The 25,386-nt window shown below is 37.1% G+C and overlaps 1 protein-coding gene across 1 annotated transcript in view; it reads right to left on the bottom strand.

The window, feature by feature from the left end:
- Positions 1 to 3,128: 3,128 nt before the first annotated feature.
- Positions 3,129 to 25,386, bottom strand: part of LOC149792885 (uncharacterized) — a 64,881-nt gene continuing 42,623 nt past the window's right edge. Inside the window, exons 6-8 of the mRNA XM_089966251.1 lie at positions 25,112 to 25,249; positions 16,913 to 17,248; positions 3,129 to 5,936 (exon numbers count right to left, since the gene is read on the bottom strand). Coding sequence (XP_089822377.1) covers positions 5,695 to 5,936; positions 16,913 to 17,248; positions 25,112 to 25,249 — 716 coding nt within the window. The 3' untranslated portion in view covers positions 3,129 to 5,694. The remainder of the gene's footprint in view (positions 5,937 to 16,912; positions 17,249 to 25,111; positions 25,250 to 25,386) is intronic.

Raw genomic sequence — 25,386 nt, 5'->3', positions numbered from 1 at the left:
GTGTATATGTGTATCTAGCCTACATATTTTTCTATATGTTTTAATCTATATATGTATCTAGTCTATATGTGTATCAAGTCTTTACGTGTATACGCGTGTCTATATGTGTATTTATTCTATATTTGTAAGTTATATATATGTGTATCTAGTCTATAGGTGAATCTGGTTTGTTTGTGTCTATATGTTTATCTTGTGTATTTGTGTATCAAGTGTATATGTGTATCTAATGCGCATGTATATCTAGTCTATATGTGTTTTTTTCTATTTGTGTCTTTAATATATATGTGTATCTGGTGTTCATGTGTATCTATTCCATATGTGTATCTAGTCAATATGTGTATATTGTCTCGATGCGTGTCTATATGTGTATTTAGTCTTTATGTCTATCTATTGTATATTTGTATCTAGTTTACATGTGTTTTGCGTATATACGTGCATCTTGTGAATATTTTTATATAGTCTATTTGCATCTCTAGTGTATATGTGTATCTAGTTTATATGCATATCTAGTGTATAAGTGTAGATGGTCAGTATGTGTGTTTATATATGTATCTAATATAGTGTATATGTAAATCTAGTCTACATGTATATCTAGTCTATATTTGTATCTAGTCTATATATGTTTCTATGTGTGTATTTAGTCTATATGTGTATTTAGTCTATATGTGTATCTAGTTTATATATGTGCATATGTTTGTCTATATGTGTATCTAGTTTATGTGTGTATCTAGTCTATGTGTATCTAGTATGTATGTGTATTTCTATGTGTGTCTATATGCGTATTTAGTCCATATGGGTATCTAGTTAATATGTGTATTTAGTCAATATACGTATATAGTGTACATGTTTATCTAGTCTATATGTGTATTTAGTCTATATGTATCTAGTCCATAAGCGTATCAAATCTATATGTGTATCTAGTCTATATTTGCATCTAGTCTGTATATGTGTCTATATATGCATTTAGTCTTTGTGTATCTATTCGATATGTATATCAAGTCAATATGTGTATCTAGTCTATATATGCATCTAGTCTAAACGTGTATCTTGTATATTTATGTATCTGGTCCAATATATATATATATATATATATATATATATATATATATATATATAAGTGTATCTAGTCTATTTATATATCTAGTCTATATATGTATCTAGTCTATAAGTGTATCTAGTCTATATGTGTGTCTAGTCTATATATATATATATATATATATATATATATATATATATATATATATATATATATATATATATATAGTCTATTTATGTATCTAGTCTGTAAGTGTTTCAAATCTATATGTGTATCTAGTCTATTTGTGTATCTAATCTATATATATATATAGTCTATTTATGTATCTAGTCTATATATGTATCTAGTCTATTTGTGTATCTAATCTATATATGTATCTAGTCTATATGTGTATCTAGTCTATATCTCAATCATTACAATCTGGCGTTCTTTCAAACAAAACGTTGCAAATATCTAAGAGATGTTTTAGGGAAATAAAGTAGTCAATGCTTCTATTGCATAAAATGTTGCAAATGTCTTAACGTTAATGTTACGATAATCTTTCATCTTTGGTCTTGACAAATTTATTGATTCCAGGACTAGTCTACCAAATATATTATTTCTTGCCAATATCGACAGTCTTATTATTTTGACGATAAGGAAGCACCAATTCAACGCTATCATTTTTAAGTAATGATGGACTAGACATTGCTTTGTTTTGTAAAATGAAACGAAAACTAACAGTTTGATGGTCGACAAGGAAAGCTCCAATAATATAAATTTATTGAATTAGATAAAATGTGCAATCAACGAATCCCTGTTTATGGTTTTTAGGTCAACCATAATTTCAGTGTAGGAAAGAAAGAGTGGAATGAAGGTCACGTGACAAATACAATCTCATTATTCATGTGTGCTGTGTATTTTGAAAATTATAAATAATGCCGGTTTGGACATTCCAAAGACGGAACTCTAAGAAAGTTATGTTTTCTTTCATGCATCCAAAATAGTAACATGTTCTACCTGGAGAAACACTCCAAGCTGTTTACAGTGTATGCATTATTTCAGGATGAAAATAAAAAACAATACTGACATGTATATTTGTACATAAAGCGTCGTCTTTGTAGCATACACATTCCTAGTAAAATAAGGCTATACAATCAAGAAATATGTTATGTTTTGAAACAGTCTTCACAACAATTTAGTGTTGTTCTAAAACAGGAAATAACCAACCGACATCATATCATGTATGCAACACATGTATGGGGGTAATTATGTGTTCAGGTGTGTGTTCATGTATGTAATACATGTATGGGGATATTTATTTGTTCAGGTGTGTGTTCATGTATGTAAGATGCTGCTGCATTTAAGATCATTATGTGTCATTTATAAAGGCAGTCGCTCACTTATACATGTTATATTTCCAGAAACATATGAACTAGGAATCCACGCATTATGTTCAAGGCTGTCGTTTGTAGTGGGATAATGCGGAAGTGATAGGTGTGGTTGTAATCCGTGTATCAAAATGAAAATGTTTTATTAACGGCAATGACGATTTGTATGCGTATTAATTTCATCAGAGTACATGCAAATATAGAACAAGTGTGGCCAGGGCCGACAAGAGGGGAAGGGGGCAACCGGGGATATATCATAAGAGAGCCCGGGCCAAACAACACTTTTTAATTTTTATTTTAATGTTTTTTTTTTATTAAACAAGAACAAAGAGAGGCCCTGGTGTTTCTTACCCCAGGTTCCGTGATCGCTCTCTACGGCCTTGAGAGTGGCTTTAGATTAGTTAAATGACGATCTATATAGTAATATCTATCTACATATTGTAATTACGGTAAAACGAATTTTATCTGGATGCCGATTATCAGAATCATCCGGTTATTCACAAGTATGGGCATCTCCAGACAGATATTATTATTATTATTATTATTATTATTACATGTAGTTATAAACTAAACTAATTTGCCTTCCAAGAGAACAAGACAGAACAAATGTACAATCTTTATTGCAAAGTAAATCTTTCTTTTGTGATTAACAAATCCTTTTAGATTTTTTCACCTTTATAGTCCACTGTTTGCGGTTAATAAATCTTATCAAACTTGTTTATTTCAATCAACTATATATATATATATATATATATATATATATATATATATACAAAACATTATTTTGTATCATTAAACATCAAAACTACTTAGAAAAAATGCATGCATATCAATATTTTTCAATTATAGAAAAAAACTTTACAAAAAGTGTTCTGTGATTTAATAGTGCCAAAATTAGGAGACTTAAACTGTCATGCGCACATTAGTATAAATTGTCCTACATGTCATGCGCACATTATTATAAATTGTCATACATGTCATGCAGACATTAATATAAATTGTCCTACATGTCATGCGCACATTATTATAAATTGTCATACATGTCATGCAGACATTAATATAAATTGTCCTACATGTCATGCGCACATTATTATGAATTGTCATACATGTCATGCAGACATTAATATAAATTGTCCTACATGTCATGCGCACATTAGTATAACATGTCCTACATGTCATGCGCACATTATTATGAATTGTCATACATGTCATGCGCACATGAATATAAATTGTCATACATGTCATGCGCACATTATTATAAATTGTCCTACATGTCATGCAGACATTAATATAAATTGTCCTACATGTCATGCGCACATTAGTATAACATGTCCTACATGTCATGCGCACATTATTATGAATTGTCATACATGTCATGCGCACATTATTATGAATTGTCATACATGTCATACGCACATTAATATAAATTGTCATACATGTCATACGCACATTAATATAAATTGTCCTACATGTCATACGCACATTAATATAAATTGTCATACATGTCATACGCACATTAATATAAATTGTCATACATGTCATACGCACATTAATATAAATTGTCATACATGTCATACGCACATTAATATAAATTGTCCTACATGTCATACACACATTAATATAAATTGTCCTACATGTCATGCATATATGTGAACAAATATATACATTATCAATACGTTTCTTAGTGTCTACATTTTCGATTTCACATTCATACAAAGTGGCACATCGGTAGTACGTTCTAAATATTGATGTACAGTGTTTGCGGCTGTGGAGTACAGATTACCCTAAATTCTGAAACACCAGTCAGGTCTTAAGACAACACATAAAAGAAGAGAGACCAATAAGCACGCTTTAATGCGAAACCGCTACGTCTGTCAATGAACGTGCTGTTTAGATTTTATGTGTGTGTATTGATCTTGTGAATATATTGTACCTTTGGAATATTGTATTTACCAAAATACCATCGATGTAAACTATTTTCCTCATACACTAAACAAGCCACTTTAACAGTATGAACATGAAACGTAGCTGATATCCACGCAATGGAGCATTGCATGATTTCCCATAAGACTGCGAAACTGCACGTACGATGTCAAAGGTAATTGCATCCGATATTTGGATGAAAAGGGAACAAATGAATATAATGTTCTCGTAGATTCAAACTCAAAATTCACGAATAGAAAAAAGTAGAGACATATGGTATGAATGAAAATCCGTAAAATAAAATATATATGACATGCATTTTAAGTACTGTCGATATATTATCCTTCAAATAAAAATGAAGTAATGATATGGGACCAAATTATTCTTTACTGAATCAATCCTAGTGTTGTGTATGGAGATTTGTAACAAAAGGTTTTTAAAGTGTGACAGGTTATTTATTTATTTGCCTTCTATTCACGCCGAAATTTTTCAATACAGCATAGCTTTTTGTCAACTATTTGCTAGTATTTATTACTATTATTATTATTATTATTATTAGTATCATTATGTTTATTAATAGTAGTATTATTATGTTTATTATTATTAACATATTTATTATTTGTATGTTTATTATTATTATCATTATTATGTTTATTATTGTTGTTGTTGTTATTATTATTAATATATTTAATTTTTGTATGTTAATTATTTTGGCTATAATCATTATTATGTTTATTATTATTATTATTATTATTATTATTATTATTATTATTTGAGCACATCAAATTAGACTACCTGTACAAGTCCAACGTCTACAGGTCTGGATTATCAGCCACACAGTTCTGTTCAACGTTTCATTTTATTACAATTTTGAATAATTTAACCCATGTTGCCGTCAGGTGCACTATCAGATCTTTCAGTACAATCAAGACTAAAATTTAGAATTCTGGAACTTAGATACATTTGTCACAATCTGACTTTTTCAGTTTTGACTGAAACATTTGTCCTGAGGAAATATGTAAACTATAATACCATGCAAGGTTGACTTCAAAGTTTATTTTGACGGCACATATGAATGATGACGCGTACATTAAGAGATTTAAAGGTTGTATATAAACTCCCAAATGACGAGTTCCTGATGCTTATTTGTTCGTGTTTCTATGCATGTGCTTTAATAACGAATTAGTCTACTATGCCTCCAATTGCACGACATGTATCTACATAACTTTTGAACTGTTCTATCAAAAAATTTATCAGATTTGTAAGCCAGTCGCATGTCCATACTAGGACAAAACATTTCAACCAATACGGCAGGTGGTTATGTTTTCAATATATACTCACAGAAACACATCCATAAAATGACACTTACAACATCTGCAATTGTTCGGGTGATGTACTTTTGTTTTCCTTCTGGCTTGTCTTGCATCTTTTACAATAAAAGCACAATACAATTACACCCAGTCCAAGAACTGTCACCAAACCAAACCCACATATCAGTCCTATTTCCAGCTGAGTTAGCCCTTGTTTAACACGGGGTGAAGAATCCTCATCATTAACTGAGAGTTGATCTATCGAAGCATGGTATCCCCAGAGTTCTTCCGGCAACACTTTCAAGTGAAACATAACATACTGAGAAAAGATGTTATATATATATATATATATATATATATATATATATATATATATATATATATATATATATATATATATATATATATATATATATATATATATATATATATATATTTTCTACGTAACAGTGTTTGCTATGGGATCTCATTACCTGCAGTGTGTACTATGGGATCTCATTACCTGTAGTGTTTCCTGTGGGATACCATTACCGGTAGTTGCTACGGGATCACATTATCCTGACACCAGGCCGACATGTAGTGTTTGCTATGGGATCTCATTACCTGTAGTATTTGCTATGGGATCTCATTACCTGTAGTGTTTGCTATGGGATCTCAATACCTGTCGTTTTTGCTACGGGATCACATTACCTGTAGTTTTTGCTACGGGATCACATTATCTTGACCCCAGGCCGACATGTAGTGCTTGCTATTGGATCTCATTACATGAAGAGTTTGCTATGGGATCTCATTACCTGTAGTGTTTGCTGTGGGATCTCGTTACCTGTAGTGTTTGCTGTGGGATCTCATTACCTGTAGTGTTTGCTATGGGATCTCATTACCTGTAGTGTTTGCTATGGGATCTCATTACACGTAGTGTTTGTTATGGGATCTCATTACCTGTAGTGTTTGCTATGGGATCTCATTACCTGTAGTGTTTGCTATGGGATCTCATTGCCTGTAGTGTTTGCTATGGGATACCATTACCTGTAGTGTTTGCTATGGGATCTCATTGCATGTAGTTTTTGCTATGGGATCTCATTACCTGTAGTGTTTGCTATAGGATCTCATTACATGGAGTGTTTGCTGCGGGATCTCATTACCTGTAGTGTTTGCTATGGGATCTCATTACCTGTAGTGTTTGCTATGGGATCTCATTACATGTAGTGTTTGCTATAGGATATCATTACCTGTAATGTTTGCTGCGGGATCTCAATACCTGTAGTGCTTGCTGTGGGATTTTATTACCTGTAGTTTATGCCACGGGATCACATTACCTGTAGTTTTTGCTAGGGATCACATTATCCTGACACCAGGCCGACATGTAGTGTTTGCTATGAGATCTCATTACCTGTAGTGTTTGATATGGGATCTCATTACCTGTAGTGTTTGCTATGGGATCTCAATACCTGTCGTTTTTGCTACGGGATCACATTACCTGTAGTTTTTGCTACGGGATCACATTATCTTGACCCCAGGCCGACATGTAGTGTTTGCTATTGGATCTCATTACATGAAGTGTTTGCTATGGGATCTCATTACCTGTAGTGTTTGCTGTGGGATCTCATTACCTGTAGTGTCTGCTGTGGGATCTCATTACCTGTAGTGTTTGCTATGGGATCTCATTAACTGTAGTGTTTGCTATGGGATCTCATTACACGTAGTGTTTGCTATGGGATCTCATTACCTGTAGTGTTTACTATGGGATCTCATTGCCTGTAGTGTTTGCTATGGGATACCATTACCTGCAATGTTTGCTATGGGATCTCATTGCATGTAGTTTTTGCTATGGGATCTCATTACCTGTAGTGTCTGCTATAGGATCTCATAACCTGGAATGTTTGCTGCGGGATCTCATTACCTGTAGTGTTTGCTATGGGATCTCATTACCTCTAGTGTTTGCTATGGGATCTCATTACCTGTAGTGTTTGCTATAGGATATCATTACCTGTAATGTTTGCTGCGGGATCTCATTACCTGTAGTGCTTGCTGTGGGATTTTATTACCTCTAGTTTATGCCACGGGATCACATTACCTGTAGTTTTTGCTACGGGATCACATTATCCTGACACCAGGCCGACATGTAGTGTTTGCTATGAGATCTCATTACCTGTAGTGTTTGCTATGGAATCTCATTACCTGTAGTGTTTGCTATGGGATCTCAATACCTGTCATTTTTGCTACGGGATCACATTACCTGTAGTTTTTGCTACGGGATCACATTATCTTGACCCCAGGCCGACATGTAGTGTTTGCTATGGGATCTCATTACATGAAGTGTTTGCTATGGGATCTCCTTACCTGTAGTGTTTGCTGTGGGATCTCGTTACCTGTAGTGTTTGCTGTGGGATCTCATTACCTGTAGTGTTTGCTATGGGATCTCATTACCTGTAGTGTTTGCTATGGGATCTCATTACACGTAGTGTTTGTTATGGAATCTCATTACCTGTAGTGTTTACTATGGGATCTCATTGCCTGTAGTGTTTGCAATGGGATACCATTACCTGCAATGTTTGCTATGGGATCTCATTGCATGTAGTTTTTGCTATGGGATCTCATTACCTGTAGTGTTTGCTATAGGATCACATTACCTGGAGTGTTTGCTGCGGGATCTCATTACCTGTAGTGTTTGATATGGGATCTCATTACCTGTAGTGTTTGCTATGGGATCTCAATACCTGTCGTTTTTGCTACGGGATCACATTACCTGTAGTTTTTGCTACGGGATCACATTATCTTGACCCCAGGCCGACATGTAGTGCTTGCTATTGGATCTCATTACATGAAGTGTTTGCTATGGGATCTCATTACCTGTAGTGTTTGCTGTGGGATCTCGTTACCTGTAGTGTTTGCTGTGGGATCTCATTACCTGTAGTGTTTGCTACGGGATCTCATTACCTGTAGTGTTTGCTATGGGATCTCATTACACGTAGTGTTTGTTATGGGATCTCATTACCTGTAGTGTTTGCTATGGGATCTCATTGCCTGTAGTGTTTGCTATGGGATACCATTACCTGTAGTGTTTGCTATGGGATCTCATTGCATGTAGTTTTTGCTATGGGATCTCATTACCTGTAGTGTTTGCTATAGGATCTCATTACATGGAGTGTTTGCTGCGGGATCTCATTACCTGTAGTGTTTGCTATGGGATCTCATTACCTGTAGTGTTTGCTATGGGATCTCATTACATGTAGTGTTTGCTATAGGATATCATTACCTGTAATGTTTGCTGCGGGATCTCATTACCTGTAGTGCTTGCTGTGGGATTTTATTACCTCTAGTTTATGCCACGGGATCACATTACCTGTAGTTTTTGCTAGGGATCACATTATCCTGACACCAGGCCGACATGTAGTGTTTGCTATGAGATCTCATTACCTGTAGTGTTTGATATGGGATCTCATTACCTGTAGTGTTTGCTATGGGATCTCAATACCTGTCGTTTTTGCTACGGGATCACATTACCTGTAGTTTTTGCTACGGGATCACATTATCTTGACCCCAGGCCGACATGTAGTGTTTGCTATTGGATCTCATTACATGAAGTGTTTGCTATGGGATCTCATTACCTGTAGTGTTTGCTGTGGGATCTCATTACCTGTAGTGTCTGCTGTGGGATCTCATTACCTGTAGTGTTTGCTATGGGATCTCATTAACTGTAGTGTTTGCTATGGGATCTCATTACACGTAGTGTTTGCTATGGGATCTCATTACCTGTAGTGTTTACTATGGGATCTCATTGCCTGTAGTGTTTGCTATGGGATACCATTACCTGCAATGTTTGCTATGGGATCTCATTGCATGTAGTTTTTGCTATGGGATCTCATTACCTGTAGTGTCTGCTATAGGATCTCATTACCTGGAGTGTTTGCTGCGGGATCTCATTACCTGTAGTGTTTGCTATGGGATCTCATTACCTCTAGTGTTTGCTATGGGATCTCATTACCTGTAGTGTTTGCTATAGGATATCATTACCTGTAATGTTTGCTGCGGGATCTCATTACCTGTAGTGCTTGCTGTGGGATTTTATTACCTCTAGTTTATGCCACGGGATCACATTACCTGTAGTTTTTGCTACGGGATCACATTATCCTGACACCAGGCCGACATGTAGTGTTTGCTATGAGATCTCATTACCTGTAGTGTTTGCTATGGAATCTCATTACCTGTAGTGTTTGCTATGGGATCTCAATACCTGTCATTTTTGCTACGGGATCACATTACCTGTAGTTTTTGCTACGGGATCACATTATCTTGACCCCAGGCCGACATGTAGTGTTTGCTATGGGATCTCATTACATGAAGTGTTTGCTATGGGATCTCCTTACCTGTAGTGTTTGCTGTGGGATCTCGTTACCTGTAGTGTTTGCTGTGGGATCTCATTACCTGTAGTGTTTGCTATGGGATCTCATTACCTGTAGTGTTTGCTATGGGATCTCATTACACGTAGTGTTTGTTATGGAATCTCATTACCTGTAGTGTTTACTATGGGATCTCATTGCCTGTAGTGTTTGCAATGGGATACCATTACCTGCAATGTTTGCTATGGGATCTCATTGCATGTAGTTTTTGCTATGGGATCTCATTACCTGTAGTGTTTGCTATAGGATCACATTACCTGGAGTGTTTGCTGCGGGATCTCATTACCTGTAGTGTTTGATATGGGATCTCATTACCTGTAGTGTTTGCTATGGGATCACAATACCTGTCGTTTTTGCTACGGGATCACATTACCTGTAGTTTTTGCTACGGGATCACATTATCTTGACCCCAGGCCGACATGTAGTGTTTGCTATTGTATCTCATTACATGAAGTGTTTGCTATGGGATGTCATTACCTGTAGTGTTTGCTGTGGGATCTCGTTGCCTGTAGTGTTTGCTGTGGGATCTCATTACCTGTAGTGTTTGCTATGGGATCTCATTACCTGTAGTGTTTGCTATGGGATCTCATTACACGTAGTGTTTGTTATGGGATCTCATTACCTGTAGTGTTTACTATGGGATCTCATTGCCTGTAGTGTTTGCTATGGGATGCCATTACCTGCAATGTTTGCGATGGGATCTCATTGCATGTAGTTTTTGCTATGGGATCTCATTACCTGTAGTGTTTGCTATAGGATCTCATTACCTGGAGTGTTTGCTGCGGGATCTCATTACCTGTAGTGTTTGCTATGGGATCTCATTACCTGTAGTGTTTGCTATAGGATATCATTACCTGTAATGTTTGCTGCGGGATGTCATTACCTGTAGTGTTTGCTGTGGGATTTTATTACCTGTAGTTTATGCTACGGGATCACATTACCTGTAGTTTTTGCTACGGGATTACATTATCCTGACACCAGTCCGACATGTAGTGTTTGCTTTGAGATCTCATTACCTGTAGTGTTTGCTATGGGATCTCATTACCTGTAGTGTTTGCTATGGGATCTCAATACCTGTCGTTTTTGCTACGGGATCACATTACCTGTAGTTTTTGCTACGGGATCACATTATCTTGACCCCAGGCCGACATGTAGTGTTTGCTATTGGATCTCATTACATGAAGTGTTTGCTATGGGATCTCATTACCTGTAGTGTTTGCTGTGGGATCTCATTACCTGTAGTGTGTGCTGTGGGATCTCATTACCTGTAGTGTTTGCTATGGGATCTCATTAACTGTAGTGTTTGCTATGGGATCTCATTACACGTAGTGTTTGCTATGGGATCTCATTACCTGTAGTGTTTACTATGGGATCTCATTGCCTGTAGTGTTTGCTATGGGATGCCATTACCTGCAATGTTTGCTATGGGATCTCATTGCATGTAGTTTTTGCTATGGGATCTCATTACCTGTAGTGTCTGCTATAGGATCTCATTACCTGGAGTGTTTGCTGCGGGATCTCATTACCTGTAGTGTTTGCTATGGGATCTCATTACCTCTAGTGTTTGCTATGGGATCTCATTACCTGTAGTGTTTGCTATAGGATATCATTACCTGTATTGTTTGCTGCGGGATCTCATTACCTGTAGTGCTTGCTGTGGGATTTTATTACCTCTAGTTTATGCCACGGGATCACATTACCTGTAGTTTTTGCTACGGGATCACATTATCCTGACACCAGGCCGACATGTAGTGCTTGCTATGAGATCTCATTACCTGTAGTGTTTGCTATGGAATCTCATTACCTGTAGTGTTTGCTATGGGATCTCAATACCTGTCATTTTTGCTACGGGATCACATTACCTGTAGTTTTTGCTACGGGATCACATTATCTTGACCCCAGGCCGACATGTAGTGTTTGCTATTGGATCTCATTACATGAAGTGTTTGCTATGGGATCTCCTTACCTGTAGTGTTTGCTGTGGGATCTCGTTACCTGTAGTGTTTGCTGTGGGATCTCATTACCTGTAGTGTTTGCTATGGGATCTCATTACACGTAGTGTTTGTTATGGAATCTCATTACCTGTAGTGTTTACTATGGGATCTCATTGCCTGTAGTGTTTGCAATGGGATACCATTACCTGCAATGTTTGCTATGGGATCTCATTGCATGTAGTTTTTGCTATGGGATCTCATTACCTGTAGTGTTTGCTATAGGATCACATTACCTGGAGTGTTTGCTGCGGGATCTCATTACCTGTAGTGTTTGATATGGGATCTAATTACCTGTAGTGTTTGCTATGGGATCTCAATACCTGTCGTTTTTGCTACGGGATCACATTACCTGTAGTTTTTGCTACGGGATCACATTATCTTGACCCCAGGCCGACATGTAGTGTTTGCTATTGTATCTCATTACATGAAGTGTTTGCTATGGGATCTCATTACCTGTAGTGTTTGCTGTGGGATCTCGTTGCCTGTAGTGTTTGCTGTGGGATCTCATTACCTGTAGTGTTTGCTATGGGATCTCATTACCTGTAGTGTTTGCTATGGGATCTCATTACACGTAGTGTTTGTTATGGGATCTCATTACCTGTAGTGTTTACTATGGGATCTCATTGCCTGTAGTGTTTGCTATGGGATGCCATTACCTGCAATGTTTGCTATGGGATCTCATTGCATGTAGTTTTTGCTATGGGATCTCATTACCTGTAGTGTTTGCTATAGGATCTCATTACCTGGAGTGTTTGCTGCGGGATCTCATTACCTGTAGTGTTTGCTATGGGATCTCATTACCTGTAGTGTTTGCTATGGGATCTCATTACCTGTAGTGTTTGCTATAGGATATCATTACCTGTAATGTTTGCTGCGGGATGTCATTACCTGTAGTGTTTGCTGTGGGATTTTATTACCTGTAGTTTATGCTACGGGATCACATTACCTGTAGTTTTTGCTACGGGATTACATTATCCTGACACCAGGCCGACATGTAGTGTTTGCTTTGAGATCTCATTACCTGTAGTGTTTGCTATGGGATCTCATTACCTGTAGTGTTTGCTATGGGATCTCAATACCTGTCGTTTTTGCTACGGGATCACATTACCTGTAGTTTTTGCTACGGGATCACATTATCTTGACCCCAGGCCGACATGTAGTGTTTGCTATTGGATCTCATTACATGAAGTGTTTGCTATGGGATCTCATTACCTGTAGTGTTTGCTGTGGGATCTCGTTACCTGTAGTGTTTGCTGTGGTTTCTCATTACCTGTAGTGTTTGCTATGGGATCTCATTACCTGTAGTGTTTGCTATGGTATCTCATTACACGTAGTGTTTGTTATGGGATCTCATTACCTGTAGTGTTTACTATGGGATCTCATTGCCTGTAGTGTTTGCTATGGGATACCATTACCTGTAGTGTTTGCTATGGGATCTCATTGCATGTAGTGTTTGCTATGGGATCTCATTACATGTAGTGTTTGCTATGGGATCTCATTACCTGTAGTGTTTGCTATAGGATATCATTACCTGTAATGTTTGCTGCGGGATGTCATTACCTGTAGTGTTTGCTGTGCGATTTTATTACCTGTAGTTTATGCTACGGGATCACATTACCTGTAGTTTTTGCTACGGGATCACATTATCCTGACACCAGACCGACATGTAGTGTTTGCTATGAGATCTCATTACCTGTCGTGTTTGCTATGGGATGTCATTACCTGTAGTGTTTGCTATGGGATCTCAATACCTGTCGTTTTTGTTACGGGATCACATTACCTGTAGTTTTTGCTACGGGATCACATTATCTTGACCCCAGGCCGACATGTAGTGTTTGCTATTGGATCTCATTACATGAAGTGTTTGCTATGGGATCTCATTACCTGTAGTGTTTGCTGTGGGATCTCATTACCTGTAGTGTCTGCTGTGGGATCTCATTACCTGTAGTTTTTGCTATGGGATCTCATTACACGTAGTGTTTGCTATGGGATCTCATTACCTGTAGTGTTTACTATGGGATCTCATTGCCTGTAGTGTTTGCTATGGGATCTCATTACACGTAGTGTTTGTTATGGGATCTCATTACCTGTAGTGTTCGCTATGGGATCTCAATACCTGTCGTTTTTGCTACGGGATCACATTACCTGTAGTTTTTGCTACGGGATCACATTATCTTGACCCCAGGCCGACATGTAGTGTTTGCTATTTGATCTCATTACATGAAGTGTTTGCTATGGGATCTCATTACCTGTAGTGTTTGCTGTTGGATCTCGTTACCTGTAGTGTTTGCTGTGGGATCTCATTACCTGTAGTGTTTGCTATGGGATCTCATTGCATGTAGTTTTTGCTATGGGATCTCATTACCTGTAGTGTTTGCTATAGGATCTCATTACCTGGAGTGTTTGCTGCGGGATCTCATTACCTGTAGTGTTTGCTATGGGATCTCATTACCTGTAGTGTTTGCTATGGGATCTCATTACCTGTAGTGTTTGCTATAGGATATCATTACCTGTAATGTTTGCTGCCGGATCTCATTACCTGTAGTGTTTGCTGTGGGATTTTATTACCTGTAGTTTATGCTACGGGATCACATTACCTGTAGCTTTTGCTACGGGATCACATTATCCTGACACCAGGCCGACATGTAGTGTTTTCTATGGGACCTCATTACCTGTAGTGTTTGCTATGGGATCTCATTACTTGTAGTGTTTGCTGTGGGATCTCATTACCTGTAGTGTTTGCTCTGGGATCTCATTACCTGTAGTGTTTGCTATGGGATCTTATTACCTGTTGTGTTTGCTATGGGATCTCATTACCTGACGTGTTTGGTACGGGATCTCATTACCTGTAGTGTTTGCTATGGGATCTCATTACCTGTAGTGTTTGCTATGTGATCTCATTACCTGTAGCGTTTGCTATGGGATCTCATTACCTGTTGTGTTTGCTACGGGATCACATTATCCTGACACCAGGCCGACATGTAGTGTTTGCTATGGGATCTCATTACCTGTAGTGTTTGCTATGGGATCTCATTACCTGTAGTGTTTGCTGTGGGATCTCATTACCTGTAGTTTTTGCTATGGGATATCATTACCACTACATATTTGCAGAAAACACGTTCCACTGATGCGCTATATATTTACTGGATTTATTGATTGTTGTTTTGTCAAACCTAAGTTTACTTGATAAGCTAAAGGGTAGACTTATGAAATGCAAAGAAAAAATAAAGCAAAAATGTTTGTCACTCCTGGGAAGTCGACTATACTTCGGAAATAATGAAAATCTTAGTGTTGCCAATTCATATTATGTATAAAACCAAGCTGTCAAAGTAGGTAGAGTAATCAGTTATATCGCGAAAAATGATGTTCCATACTTTCAAAATGCTTGTTGACTGAAACATTAACCGCTCCGGTGGCCTAGTGGTTAGAGCATCCGCCTCGGATGCGGAAGGTCGTGGGTTCGATCCCCGGCCATGTCATACCAAATACTTACAAAAATGGTGCTAACAGCTGCCTCGCTTGGCTCTCAGCATTGAAAGGTTAGTGTTAGGATTGGTCGGCCTGGTGTCAGGATAATGTGACTGGGTGGGACATCATGCTACATGTCTGCGGCATGAAGCCCCAGTGCTAGACATCAATATAAACTGCCACACTGCAGATATCGTAGCGATATGACTGAAAAATTGTTAAAGCTACATTAAAAAATCCAAATCACACACACACACACACACACAAACACACACACACAGTGAAACATTAGTATGACTATCTTGTGTATCGCCTATAAAAATACTGTCACTGTATATTGTGTATCGCCTCTCAAACACTGCTATTGTATCTTGTGTATCACCTATAAAACACTGCCATTGTATCTTACCTATAAAACACTGCTATTTTATATTGTATATCGCCTATAAACCAGTCACTTTATCTTATGCATCGAATATAAAGCACTGCCATTGTAACTTGTGTATCGCCTATAAATCACTCTAATTGTATCTTGTGTATCAATTATAAAACACTACAATTGCATCTCGTGTATCAGTTATAAAACACTGTCATTGTATCTTGTGTATCGTCTATAAAACATTGCCACTTTATCTTGTGCATCACCTATAAACTAGTCACTGTATCTTGTGCATCGAATATAAAACACTGCCATTGTAACTTGTGTATCGCCTATAAATGACTGTCATTGTATCTTGTGTATCAATTATAAAACACTGCCATTGTACCTTGTGTATCAATGATAAAACACCGTCATTGTATCTTGTGTATCGTCTATAAAACATTGCCACTTTATCTTGTGTATCACCTATAAACTAGTCACTGTATCTTGTGCATCAGTTATAAAACACTGTCATTGTATCTTGTGTATCAATTATAAAACACTGTCATTGTATCTTGTGTATCGTCTATAAAACATTGCCATTTTATCTTGTGTATCACCTATAAAACACTGCCATTGTATCGTGTGTATCGCCTATCAAACACTGTCATTGTATCTTGTGTATCACCTATAAAACATTGCCATTGTATCTTGTGTATCGTCTATCAAACACTGTCATTGTGTCTTGTGTATCGCCTCTCAAACACTGCCATTGTATCTTGTGTATCAATTATAAAACATTGCCATTGTATCTTGTGTATCAATTATAAAACACTGCCATTGTATCTTGTGTATCACCTATAAAACTTGCCATTAAACACTTTTGAATGTTAAACACATCCACATGTTTCAAGTTACTGCAATCAAGAGATATACATTTCCAAATACAAAGTCATGAATTTTGCGTATTTTATTTACTGCGAATGACATATGTTTACTTTATTTACCTGGCAAGTATTTCAATTTACATGATGTATGTACTTTATTTACCTGGCAGGTAGGTTGTGTGACAAGCTGTTTCTGCTGAACTGGTGTCCATAAGTCTATACTTCAGAAGAACGGAAATCTTGAAGTGTCCAGAGTCATTTATTGAAAGGTTATGGAGTGATATCTGAAATGTTCCAAAGTTCTCCAGCCTTCCTATATAACTATCGCAAGGTGTAAGTGTACTATTCGAAGCTTTGGCTATAGGCGTGGTTTCCTTGAGCCACATTACACCAAGCACAGACTCATTCGGCAACAACGAACAGTCCCTCAAAACATCCACCGATTGTGTACTGCCACCGTTGAAGCTGATAGTCTCTGTTGCAACCGGGCATTCAAAGACTGAAATAAGGGCTTTTTATCAATGCTGGTATAGATGAAGGTGTATTTTTAGCCTACAAACTTGCATATGCTACTAAAATAAAGTTCATAAATATCATCTCAAAAATGTTTGGTTCATCCATTTTTAATAAATTCGAAATTCAAAGTGTTTCTTATTCTAAACTTGTTGTGCAAAAGAATTTTGTTAACATTCGGATTTGATGACTCTGTAGGGCCCTTATATACAGACGCACTCTATCGTGTGCTAAAATGTAAACTGAGATAATACCATTGATTTGTTTTCAGCGTTTCACAGTGACTAATATTGGCAAATAATTTGGCAAAATGAGCATCAGAGTCAAACGCAGACAAATGGGGATATGTACTGTTCCGTTGCCCAAATGTACGTAACATGTAAATAGCATAGTACATATAAATCCGAGAGTTGTGCGTTGTGCACGCATATCACAATTTAAATGAAGAAGCTAAAATAATAAGTTAAGCGTTCTTAAATGCACACAGCATATGTATAGTTAAGTACCATGCATTTGTGATGGACCTGCAAACTGATATACCTCAGGAAAGTAGACTAGTTCCACCAAATAACAAAAACAACTGGCTGCACACACTGGATAATGCAAAACTTGTTTTACAAATCCTCAGTTATTAAAAGCAGTACCATTGTAATCTCCAGTAATCCCCCGAAAACTCATCATGCCAATTTGGACAATCTGGGTGGATATTTCAGGTAGAGTAATTGTTTTATATAGTTGTAAATTAGATTAGGGTGGGAATGTATCCTTAAATAACACAAGGTAGGAATCGAACCGTATAAATATTGAACCCATGAGTCCATGACTATTTGTTAGTGTTGTTGGTGTTACTGTTGTTTTGGGTTTCACCCATTTCACAGCGCTAGATAGACAATACATGAAGGACAGTATAACGGCTGGAGAATAAACGCCAGAGAACCCGGTAAAGAACCATCGACCCACGGGAAGCTACTGGCACGCTGTCTCAAATACACACATTGTCCCACAACGAGTCTCGAAACCACGCTGACAAAGTTGAATTGGCAGTGATCGGCTCTATTTGCACATGGTTACACTGAGGACAAATCTCATTTAAGTCGTCTCAGACTTGATTCGTAAAGATAAATGTAACGTATGTTCTCCCGTGAAAGGTATCCAAGGAAACCAACAAAGATGGGTGTTTCACTTGAATAACTCTCCATGAACTACTGTGTCAAATAAAGTACACCTTTTTTATACGGCACATCATAACAAGAAAGGTCATTTAGTGTTAGGCCAAATGACTGTTTGTGACAGTACAGTAAAATATTTTGTTTTCGTTTCTTACTTCATTGATATTTAGTTGCTTTGTTTCAACATCATTTATTTAATTAGTTTCCACATTCCTTTCCACACGAAACTTACCATTGCGAATCAAGCGGAGGAAACGGAATTCTGATTTCTATTCAAGCAGGTACATGTACGCAGTTACCAAATGACTACAATTATTTACTGATTAGATATGTAGCGGTAAGGAAAACCAATATAATCAATGCAAAGATATTAAATTATCGGAATGTTAACAATATGCAACAAATAATATTCCGTATATGACAAAAAAATAATTAAACATTAATATAGAAATACAAAAAAAAAAAAAAACAACCCCATAATTTAAAATATAGTAATGTTTTGCTTTGTTGGGTAAATCTCTTAAAAAAATACAACTCGAAGGTAACGGTGATAATGATACTGACAAATCTAGGCCAAAACTAAGCAGAGACAACACCTAATTAAGAATGGACATTACGGGTAAGCTTAACGAAGTAAAGTTTCTTTGTTTCTCTGTTAGTAAGTAAAGGTCGTTATGTCTGAAGTATCGATTGGGGTATTAAGTCAATACCATACAAGTATTGTATCGCTTTAGTTTTGTAATAAAGAATAGTATCACTTGCAGAAACGTGCAATTTTCTTAAAGCTAAACGCATTTCTGTTTTCGTATAAAATATGCAAAACCGCATCTTTAAAGACTTTTTTGAAATTATGTGTATTACAGCACAAACCAGACTATTGCCTTAATACTGCGCATGTTAAGGCGTTGGGTTTTCTTGTTTTTATTATTAGATTAAAATATATATTATAATATGTCACAATTTGTTTTGTTCATGAGGAGTAAGTATTATTTCCTAATTGCTTATGCCTCAGAAGTATAGAAAATGGCTTTATTCCCCCATAAACATGCTTTTGTGAACAGGACGGTGATATTTTGAAATGTACCTATTTCCTAAAACATTCCAGATAGATTAAGTGCTGAGTAAACTTGGAGCTACTTCTAGACCTTTGCAGACCTTTCAGGTAATATAAAAAGTAGTAAAAATACAGGGGCCTTAAACCCACCAGTTTAGTTTAGTTCCAGCTGCCTAAGAGGATACATATCTGCATTTTTCTGAGATGGCATCAAAAGGCTGAAAGCATCCGGCAAACGCATTTTGCTATGTCTAAGGCCAATTTATCAAGACAAGAGCGAAAAATACTCTCCACGGAAGCATCTGCTAACATGTGTGAGGCCTACAAGGCATATTTCGGCAAACCCTGGGCATCTCATTTCACCTGACAGCACTGCAAAACAAACTCTGGAAGGCTAGATGGACAATTGTTGCTCGGAATTTTATGTTAGAAAATTTTTAAAATTTTTAAAATTGTAAAAGATTTTAATATTCAAATGTTTTTCAATTTTCAATGTTACTGAAAAAAATATATCATATATGAAAACTGTTGCGAGAATACTACCCCAACAAAAGAGACCTCAACGACTTGATCAGAGATCTTGGTCTCACCAAGCCCAAGCAGTGGAATTTGTTGGATGCGAGTCGCAGATCAGAGGAAGCGTCACCAAGATTTTACCAGCTTCTTCACCCGTCAAAATAGGCTCTGCTTCTGCCACAATGTGACTTGTCTGTTCGAGGCAATTGGAATCGCCTGTAACCAGAATGAGCGACGTCTCTTCATTGACAGCTCATCTAGGCTCCTCAAAGTTGTGCTGCTCCATAATGGGAACAAGTACACGTCTTTTCCCCTGGCTCACTCGGTGCACCTCAAAGAGGAAAACAACAGCACCAAGACCTTGTTGGACGCCTTGAAGCATGATAAGTGCGGCTGGGAGGTCATCGGAGACTTCAAAATGGTAGGATTCCTGATGGGTCTCCAAGGAGGTTTTACCAAGTTTTCCTGCTATCTTTGGCTTTGGGATAACAGGGACACCAAGGATCATTACCACAGGCCGGACTGGCTACAGCGGACCGAGTTCGCTGTGGGAGGAACAACGTCAATTGGGAGCCACTGATGCCACCACTGCGCATCAAAATGGACCTTATGAAACAATTTGTCAGAGCTCTAGATAAGGAGTCTGCAGCCTTCAAGTTCCTTCAAGACTTCTTCCCGAATCTGTCTGAGAAAAAGATCAAAGCCGGTGTCTTCATCGGACCACATATAAACAATATCCTGGAGTGCAATGAATTCCCCAGGATGCTCACTAGTAAGGAGAAAACGGTTTGGAACAGCTTTGTCTCAGTGGTTCAAGGCTCCCTGGACAATCACAAGGCCAAAAACTATCTGGACCTGATTGAGACTCAGTGGGCACAATGGGTTGCAGGATGTCCCTAAAAGTCCATATCCTTGATGCTCATCTTGATAAATTCAAGGAGGACATGGAAGCGTACTCGGAAGAGCAAAGCGAGCGTTTTCACCAGGACATACTGGACTTTGAACGCTGCTACCAAGGACAGTATAACGAGAACATGATGAGAGACTACATTTGGAGGCGTTTCGTGACAGTGATTTACAGCATAATCGTAACTCTCGATAAACTACACACTTCTAAATCTTTCGTGGTCATTTTTGTTTTACTTTAGTATAAAAACTATGTTAATTTTGATTCATATGTTTTTTTCCTGACTTTATGTGAACGAAAAGACATAAATTCGCCTATTTTCTCATTGGAAATAGGTAAATTTCAAAATATCATTATCCTGGTCACGAAAGCTAAGTTTGTGGGGAATAGTAGCCATTTAAAATACCTTTTAGGCGTAAGTACTTACTAAATAACACTTACTACCCAGAAACAAAAATTGTATTACAGATAATTATCAACAAATGATAACGATAAACTTTTCGAACGTAAGATACAAAATAAAACAACATTCAAGAGACAAAAGGATAAGACTATTTGTCATCTATTTACATAATGTCAATACATTTTACATCATCATTTGCAATACCCCAATTATCAAACAGGGTACGCGTCTCAATATTGGAGTAATATACCACACAAACATAATTTGCTTTCATATCAATACAGATGTCCTCATTACGATTTATTAGGGAAACCCTGTTTGTACGTAAACATCTTCTAATCGTAAATTTTAAATCGTGTATAAAATGGGTATGTAAATAAAAAATAGATATTCATGTTTAGTCTTATCCATCAACATAGCTTATCTGGCTATTGTGCATAACAACAATGCAAATTCAACTGGTTTCTACGATATATATATATATATATATATATATATATATATATATATATATATATATATATATATATATATATACGGTACCATACCACTCACATTGATTTCGTCATTACAATTTAAATTAAAGAGTTCTGATGGAACCTGCTACTGTAACTCATAGCGAATTCAAATGAAGAAAGAAGGCAGTCTCGTCACTAGAGTCAGAAAAATAGGTACACATATCTTTGCGAAAAGTTTAACCCACTATTGTTTGACCCTTTTCATGAAATTTATTATTATTATTATTATTATTATTATTATTATACTTTCACCGAGATTTAATACCTTTTATGTGTTGTACTTGCTGATTCTAGAGGCGTTGCAATATCGCTTTCTTTGATATATATCCTTTGCCTTAAGGATGGTTATTGCGATTCGGTTTAGCATATGTATAACTTCGGTTTACACGCATATCAACCCACATTCAATAATTTCTCATGTATTTTGCTGTTCTGACAGCAATATTAAGTATATATGTAGTTATCATGTTGTCATACTGCTTTTTGAACTGTACTGTTTTATCCAATCATTCGCTAAAAAATGGAACCAAGGTATGAGTGAACCTGATCCCCATAGTTCTTTATCTTTTTGTTCATTCAGTCAGTTAGAAAATCGCGAATGCTTACAACTTATGGAAAAATTACGACACCTTATCCGAGGTTAGTGAGGTCCGCATTTTACGAATATCTTATTGAAATGCATATGTATGTAAGATCTGCGGCTTTAAAGAAGTCGGAGAAGACGAAAAGCTACATAAACAGATATGTCTTCCAAAATCTGATTCAATGACAACGAACCTAGACAGAAGTCCAATTGCAGAGCACTTCTCTTCCCCTGGCTACACCTTCAGTGATGTAACTCTGCAAGTGCTCCAAACCCCCCAGCTGTACGTCCGAAACAATGAAATGGATTATTACGTCATAACCACATGCCAAAAATAATCATCAAATGTTCACAGCCACTACTTTTTCATCTGAATAATTCAATCAGTTTGCTCTTTATTCACCAATTTACCCATAATTACTATTATTTTATTTTTTTGGGGGGGGTAATTATTTATGGTGATATTATTACTATGTTTATTACTCTCATTACATAAACAAAGAATCAAGAGATAGCGCTATTGCACCTCAATTTTTATTGGTCAATAGGAACTACAGTACCACCTAATCTCTCAGGTTCAGGACAACTTTGCGAAACATGACATTTTTCAAGATTTAATTACATTTGCAATAGTTGTGTAAACCGTAGCTAATTCAACGAATTATTGTGCTTATTGTTGGTCTTCTCCTTGTTTTGCATTTACCTTCGAAAAACACAAAGTGAAAGTGTATAGGCCAGTTAAAACTACCTTTGCTGTGTTGTTGTTGGTTTGTTGCATTATATATCATCAGTCTTCCAACGAAAGGAATTCTGAATCTGTGTCAGACCAACCGAACAATCACCCTCATCAGTCAACCAATCAGGCTTATGCTTGCGATGATCCTCAATAGACTCAATAGACTTACGATGATCCTCAATATGCTCAATAGACTTACGATGATCCTCAATAGACTCAATAGACTTACGATGATCCTCAATAGACTCAATAGACTTACGATGATCCTCAATAGACTCAATAGACTTACGATGATCCTCAATATGCTCAATAGACTTACGATGATCCTCAATAGACTCAATAGACTTACGATGATCCTCAATATGCTCAATAGACTTACGATGATCTTCAATAGACTCAATAGACTTACGATGATCCTCAATAGACTCAATAGACTTACGACGATCATCAATAGACTCAATAGACTTACGATGATCCTCAATAGACTTACGATGATCCTCAATATGCTCAATAGAATTACGATGATACTCAATAGACTCAATAGACTCACGATGATCCTCAATATGCTCAATAGACTTACGATGATCCTCAATAGACGCAATAGACTTACGATGATCCTCAATAGACCCAATAGACTTACGATGATCCTCATTAGACTGAAACCATAAGCAGAACACATCATTGTTGAAGAACAGTCTTGTTACGAAGTAAGACTTATCACTATAAGCATATATCCAACCTTAGAATCCTCGGTGAAAAGGATCATCAGTATTAACAGGACCTCTGTAATGTCTTGACTGACTCCAAGATGGCTTTCGACAAGGTATGGTACACACCCTTTGGGCCACCATGCGGATACACAACATAAACGCAAAATTAATCAGTAGCATAGAAAACCTGGATGACAAGGCGACTAAGGCATTTTTTGTCAATGGCAGTATAAGAGATTGGTTCAGAACCATACCCGAAGTCAGATAGTGGTGCCTCCATTTACCAACTGTGTTTAACATCTACCTGAAAAATCCGATGCCTTGAAAGATCAAGAGGGCAGTGGCAATGTTGGAGGCAGAACAATGGAGATTAGCAATGAAAAGACCGAGTTAATGACAACCAAACCGAGTGGCATCAAGAAATAAGTGTGAATGGACAGAAGCAGGGTACAGTGATAAGCTTCAACTACCTAGGTGCTATCGCCTCTGATGAAACCTGGGGTTCTGTTACGGATTGCGCAGACAACAGTTACACCAGCTAGGCTGAAGCACATTTGGAATGACAGCAACATCAAGTTTGGGTCCAAGATCAAGCCTATGCAATCCCTTGTCATGTCCGTATTCCTGTATGTGTCTGAGACGTGTGAGACATGGTCCCAGACAGCAGAACTAGAGAGAAGAAACAACGCCATATAGATGAGATGTTATCGAAGGATCCTAAGCATTTAATACTTCATACTTAGACCTCATCTCTAATGAGACGATGGGCATTATAATCTAAGATGCAATTGGACCACATAACGATCTGCTTTCCACGGTAAAGAAAAGCAACTAAGGTAACGTCTGATGCTCATCTGAGCCGCCAAAGACAGTCCAACAGGGCACAGTGAGAGGAAAGCGAAATCAAGGCACACAGAAAAAGAAATAGGAAGATAAAATCAAAGATTTGACAGACATGGGCTTTACTCAGTCGCTGGAGGTAAAAATCATTAATATTTTAGGATTATTGTTCAGTCATATGCCAAGTGTATTATTGTAAGGCGCCAATATATATTCTACTTCAGTGAAAGTATAGGGATTAAATAGATAAATCAAACTACATGCCGTGGAGCAGCTCAGTGTAGCGGTATGCTCATATATACATCAATAATTCAAGATACAGCTGTAAAACATATCGAATATATAAACAAGGGTACATGGATATATATTTACATTTCTAAACGAATCGCAAAGGATCTTATTAGTTGACTTACAGTGGTTATACCCATTGTTTCGATATTCGTGTGTAGACGAAATCTGTCTACTTTCCGCAGTAGTTGCTGGAGTGGATCTCGACGATGAGCATAATTCGACGCCACAGGTACCCGGTAAACAGGAGCAGTTTTTTCCCGCTGGAGGTAAAAATCATTAATATTTAGAATTATTGTTCGGTCACGTGCCAAGTGTATAATTGTAAGGAGCCAACATATATTCTACTTCAGTGAAAATACAGGGATTCAATTAATAAATCAGGCTGCATGCCGTGAAC

Source organism: Sinohyriopsis cumingii, chromosome 8 (assembly GCF_028554795.1).
Source record: "Sinohyriopsis cumingii isolate HCF-2022 chromosome 8, ASM2855479v2, whole genome shotgun sequence".
NCBI lineage: Eukaryota > Metazoa > Mollusca > Bivalvia > Unionida > Unionidae > Sinohyriopsis > Sinohyriopsis cumingii.
This window is presented reverse-complemented; position numbering and strand designations above follow the sequence as displayed.